At 39.8% G+C, this 6,168-nt stretch overlaps 1 protein-coding gene across 3 annotated transcripts in view; it reads left to right on the top strand.

Moving 5' to 3' along the window:
* The window catches only part of LOC146468696 (putative glycoprotein hormone G-protein coupled receptor), a 14,305-nt gene extending 9,568 nt beyond the window's left edge, over positions 1 to 4,737 (top strand). The window contains exons 1-2 of one of the 3 annotated variants that reach the window (XM_085124367.1): positions 1,188 to 1,315; positions 3,075 to 4,737. In XM_085124367.1, the coding sequence (XP_084980493.1) occupies positions 3,391 to 4,464 (1,074 nt within the window). In that variant the 5' untranslated portion in view covers positions 1,188 to 1,315; positions 3,075 to 3,390 and the 3' untranslated portion in view covers positions 4,465 to 4,737. Of the gene's footprint in view, positions 1 to 1,187; positions 1,316 to 1,404; positions 1,677 to 3,074 lie in introns of those variants that run through there. The other 2 variants (XM_085124368.1, XM_085124369.1) reach the window with 2 other exon arrangements.
* The last annotated feature ends 1,431 nt before the right edge of the window (positions 4,738 to 6,168 follow it).

Raw genomic sequence — 6,168 nt, 5'->3', positions numbered from 1 at the left:
GCTGCCAAACGTCAATTGAACCGGGAACTGAAGAAATTAACATATCAAACAACATAAACTGAAATTGTTAACACCAAAGCAAGACTGCATCTGTGGTTATGAATCTATAACTTCACGCACACTAAGTCAAGTCTGGATGTAAAAAGATTTCGAGATTCTATTGCCGTTTTAATTGTCCGAAAACTGCAGATATATTCTAGTAAGTTAACATGCAAGTGTTGGTCCTCTGACTTTTCTTGACCATGGGCTATGTTTTGCCTCTCTCACAGCTTTGGGTAGTTTTTCTATGTCTTGTTTGTGTATTCCTTAATGAGTATAGGGTAGAACGTTTACCCCGTTGTGTTTTTCATTATCCTGGTCTAACGTAGGTACGCTTTTCCGAGGGTAGGGTGGTAGAAACAAAGAGAAAGCAAAACCAAAAGCACACCAAAGAAAGAAAAGAAGAAAACAGAAATGAAGCCAAACTGGAGCGTTCATTCAAGACAGCATCGCGCACACGCCTTTATCCATTAAGCAAAACCAGAAAGCTGCTTGAAATGAGCGCAAAATTAAATTGCAAATACAATTGTTTATTGGGACGACGTATGAAGACCATGCAACGCGACTCTCGACCACTCGCATGATTTCTTGAGATGGAATTTAACAAATCGAATGTGGTTTAGCGTTGTCTGCACTCTTATCGACAAAGATATTCGTCATCACAGTGGTCAAAATGTTGTGTCGAGTGAGTCCACAACAAAATTTGACCACTGTGATGACGAATATCGTTGTCGATAAGAGTGCAGACAACGCTAAACCACATTCGATTTGTTTTTTACTGAAAAGTTTTACAATTACTGTCAAAATTTTCGCGCGCTGATTGACGCAAGCAGCGTTGTCTAGACCCTTATCGACAACGGAAAATTTTCCAATCATATTGCGAGATTAGAAACAATTGTGGTCAAAAAAAAAACTTAACAACATAGAAACGTCAGTTGGCGAAAAGGTAATTTGCAAACCAATTTGTCTTTTCATTGCATAATTTTCGCCTGAAAGCAATAAATTTCATTGAATTAAAAATTGATTGACGTTAACTTGCGATAAAACACGTGCTTTTAAGAAGCATTTCGTCATTTTTTTCTGAATAAAGCGAAGAGCGTCTACATCAGAAGCATTGTGCAAATGGTTTGTACCGTACAGAATACAATTTTAAGGGTGTTCTGTTGCCTTTTTCCAGCGACTCATTTCACCGAGTGCTTCAAGTCTTCTGAAAGTGTCAAAACTCGGAGGATGTGAACCAAAAACCACGGAAACAACAAGTAATACACTTTGATAGGTAAGTGGAATGAACGTCAAAACACTGAGATTAAAGATTCGAGTGTTATCTCTACTCGAATTGAATTCGACGAAAAGAAATGTCACAAATAAATGTGGTCTCACTTTGAGAAATGACGATGTTCGGGCGTTTAAAACATCAGATTTGTGGCATTTAGAATCGCCAATATTTTTTGGAGGGATTTTCAGTTTTGACATTACTCCAGTCAGGTGATTTGTTAAACAGCTCAGGTCCAATATTATTCGTCGTATCTTGATCTCATTCGCGTCTAAAGTGATTCAACTCCAAAATGAAACACGCAAAAATTGCTGCAAATGAGTCCAGTAACCACATACGCCAATAACACCCTTTACCTTCAGAGGTGAGTGACTAAATCTTTAGCAGAGGGTAGAGTTTATTCGAACCTGTTACTTTAACTGTACATCTGCGCGACGAAAACAGCGGGGCGCCACACTTCACACGCCCTACGCTTCATATTCCTTTCAAGGTATAATGCAGTTCTTAGGCAGTCGCACGACGTCTGAAGTAGTTTGTTTTCGCTAGCTTTCAAACAGGCAAGGCAAAATCTCAGAGCTTATCATAAGGCGCATGAGTGTTAAGGCGTCTGAACCGAACCTTAGTTAATGACAGCTGGGTTTCAGGAAGAACAAGACAGGAAGAAGTTTCAGGGTTGATCCTCAGACATTACATGGTAACTTGCCTTTCAGCTCTATCATTAGTCGTATTGCCTTCGTTATTTCAACAGTACAATATTTTGTTTTGCCAAAAATTACTTCTCTGCATAAGATCGACAAAATTTATTATTCCACGCCACAGGGCAAGATAAATGTGATTCTTATTTGTAATCTTTAGGGATCAAACCAGCCATGGCTTAATGGGAAAACTTCCGTTATATTTATCATGAAGACCAACGAGAGATTTTTCACTTATCAGGCTTGTCGTAAAGTTAATACCGAACGGCAATCTCGAAACGACGCGTCAGGCCGTTTTGTTTTTCGGTTGCAAACAAAGGCCAAGTTTTCATCACTTATCCGCCATACCCTCAATGTTGCTATAAGAATTGCGGGATGAAACCACGCTGAATTAATTTACAACTGTTATTCAAATGGCTTTCAACACGTGGAAGTGAACTACCATGTAATTCCATGTTTTTTGCGTTTATGATGACAATCGACCGCACCTACATGAGGTGCTGTAAGTTAATAATACTTCTAACGTACTTCAGAGATGGGTGTGAAACCACAGTTTCATATCTACATACTATATAGAACATTCCACAAGTCTCCACTTACCGTTAGGTATTTCCTTGCTTCCTAAGATTCATGAAATTCTGCAGTCAACATAAACCCGCTTTACCTAGAAAGTAGTAATTTTAGACCAGCAGTTGTTGAAAACTACACAGGAAACGCAGTCAAGAAATTCCCTATTAGCAGAGAGTATCGTAGATGCTTGTTTTGCGAAATCGCACCAAAATATCCCTTATTAACGGTCCCGCAACCTTAGTTTTCACTCGCCCTGTCTTTTTCTTCAACTTTTGTTTTACTCCGACCAGCGACTCTAAAATTTTGATGAAACCCCAGCATTAATGGTAAACAATTAAGAAAAGGGAAGGGTGGGGATAATTGGCTTTGTTGCCTTGCCAAGTACAATGAATTGTCTGCAATTCAGCCTGGTTTGATGAGGTTGAGAGGGGGGGAATTATTGACACAGCAAACCATACTGAACGACATGTTTACTCACTTATATAACGATTTTGCAGTTTCATCCAGATCTACAACGAACCACAAGAGGCGTTTTATTTTACACAATCTTAACGAAGCTCAAGATCAGAGGTAACCGATACAAGCATTGCTGGTCTCCAACTTCCTTCTGCTTGAGCAGGAAAAAAATCTTATTGGACCCAACGATAAGAGTGTGAAACTGAGTTCACTATTGGATAAAAGTTGCACCAAATTGGCAAACTGAGCAGAGAAGAGGACTTAAAAATAAACGCGCTTGGTAAAGTAACTGGCACTTCCTGCAGATCAAATCATACCACAGAGGTAACATCGCTTCTGACATAAGATAAACACGATATGAATCCCATGCCGTATAACGGTACCAACAACACCAAGGATAACATTTCTTCTTATAATACAAGCGGTTCTTCACCGACATTGGTTTCTCTCTTGGAACAAAGCATCGCACTGAAATGCTTCATATTTGTCTTGAGTCTGTCGGCTGTTTCAGCTAACGTAGTAGTAATCAAGATTGTATTCACAGCACCTCGACTTAAGCGCATCAACGCCATGCTCTTAGCAGCCCACACGGCCATCTGCGACCTTCTAATTAGCGTCTTTTTACTGGCTGTTGCAATAAGAGCTACAATTCCTGCAGATGAACCAGAAAAAGGACACGTTGATGCTTGGGAAAGATACATCTGTCCTACCATAATGTCGGCTCGCTCATTAGCGCTTCTTGTGGAGCCCTTGATTCTATTTCTAATGACTTTGGATCGATACAAGCTTATCGTCAACCATTCGAAGCCTTCGACCCACCTAACTAACCGCTCTGTGTTAATAGTAACTTGCATTGCGTGGATGACAAGCTCCATTATCGTAGGCGGTCCAGTTGTGGGTTTTTCTCTGAAGTACCAACTTGAAGGAATCCTGTGTCAGGTTGCACCTTCAGATAAAAACTACTACGTTTACATCGAGAAAGCTGGAATCGCAACAAGCTCTGTACTTTTTATATTAAGCTGCGTCATGTACCACCGTATTTACAAAGTTGTGAAGAATCAAAACGAGATGATGGGATCTCATATCTATGTAAGAGTCTCAAAACGTATATTTGCTCTTGTTGTCAGCACACTGCTCTTCTGGTATGTTCCTGCAGCGAGTGTGGTATTCATCGGGAGCCACAAGTCTGCCAGAGAAATTCGCTCGCTGACGATCCTCATATCATTCACCACGAACTCTCTGGTTAATCCATTTCTTTACGTATTCAAAGACAACAAATTCCGAAAGGAATTGTTCTCCACGTGCAACGCGTGTCCTGCAACAACCGGGAAGCCGGCACAGAGGGTGGGACGCACTGAGATAAAATCGAGAAGAAGGGAACAACCTGCAAGCAACGATGAAACAAATGATGTTTGGAATACTTCTCTGTAGACCTAAGAGGGCTACTCAAACATTGAACGCATCGGACAATCGATCTGAAGACTAGTGCTTCGAACACAGCCTCTGCCGTCATGCTTAGACAAGAAACTGTACTCCATATTAATGATAAAAAAAATCACTAACTCAGAGCAAATAGTTTTTCGAAACGAAATGTAAACGTCACCTCACCGACCATTGTGTAGTGTCGTATACCGTTGGTAGGTCCAGGCCCCCGTTCCTTGTTCAATGTTGGATATATTTTCTTGATCAGCATTGCGTCCTTAATCCCGCGTTTGTTCTTGTGGTATCTGTTGTAAAAGTTTTAACATCCTCAAGCTTGATTTGATGTTTAAAAGTCTTACAATGTTCGTATACTGCTGAAGTGGAGCAAGTCGTGATGGATAACCACGTGACCGATCAAACGACTGAAGAACACGTTGAAATATTTCGTTCCGAAAAACTATTTTCTCCAAGTCAGTAATTTTTTTATCCTTAGTAGGTTTCCAGAGCAGGAAAATAATTTATTTAGTAGAGTATTCCATATTGCCCCTTCCTTTACCATGATGTATACATGGGTACCTGCAAGCCTCGAAGAAACCCAAGAACACTCGCCTTTAGCTTCCTAATTATGTAAAAATATATTGAAGCTGAGCGATAGAAGAGAATCACTTAGAAAAACGTTTTGGAAAAAACGTGTCGAAGATCTATGGCTCGTTATATTTCCAGTAATAAGTACTTTTATTTAAATTATTTGAACAGAAGAATGTAAGTAACGAATGCACGCTGTATATGAAAACTATAAACATAGCTTTAAAACTATGATTCCAGCAAGGTTTCCTTGGCAGTTTTGACTTGTTCGTGTGGAAAGGATCAGCGAGCTTTCTGTGAACTTGCTCAAAAACTGGAACGTCAGTTTTTGACCCATTTTGCAGAATGTCAAGTCTCTTTGAGACTTTGCTCCCTTGTATTCTCTGTCAAATACTGACCAGATTTCATCAATGTCAGTGCCAATAATGCGATGTGAAATGTATCAACAGAGGCAAGACCTGTCAGAGGCGATTCAATGTATTCGTCTGAATTAAGGCCTTAGAAGCAACATATTATTATGTCTCGGCTAAAGCAAAGTTAAAACACTTGAAAAAATCTAAACCACACAAAAATATCCTTGTATTAGTAGGCACCACCTATAGGAAAGCCGAGTATCTCCAGATGCGCAGAACGTTTGCGCAGTAGCAAAAGTAGGTTACGGTCCTTAAATCTTATTGTTTTGTGACGTCCTCGTTACCGTTGCCGTTGTAGCTGCTTAAACTCCATTGTTTCTAGGGATGCTACTTCTTGAAAAACACCAGGGATAAACCGGGAGATTAGGGGGAAATAGACGCAGTATGGCTTATCATGAATGGAGTGTCGGAGCAATACAGATACCAAATTATCAACATCAGCACAACCCACAATAGCTCACCACATTTCCTCCAAACTCACCATGACGACAAAGCGTCAGGTAAAAATGGACAACAAATTGAAGTTTTTTTGTCTTTGCGCGCATCACAATAACGTTTTCAGAACAGACCATTGTCTTGTAAATAAACTAATGGAAACTTAAATATATTCATATTTTCTCAACACCTTTTTTTTTTTTATCGAAAAGCAAATATTTTTGGGCCTTCTTTAGACACATGTACCTTCACTGCGAAATCCCCGAACGTCTGAAAAAAC

This window comes from Pavona decussata, unplaced genomic scaffold, assembly GCF_977016875.1.
Source record: "Pavona decussata unplaced genomic scaffold, jaPavDecu1.1 SCAFFOLD_130, whole genome shotgun sequence".
NCBI classification, from domain to species: Eukaryota; Metazoa; Cnidaria; class Anthozoa; order Scleractinia; family Agariciidae; genus Pavona; species Pavona decussata.
Note: the sequence above shows the minus strand (reverse complement) of the source record. Positions and strands in the feature narration are given on the sequence as shown.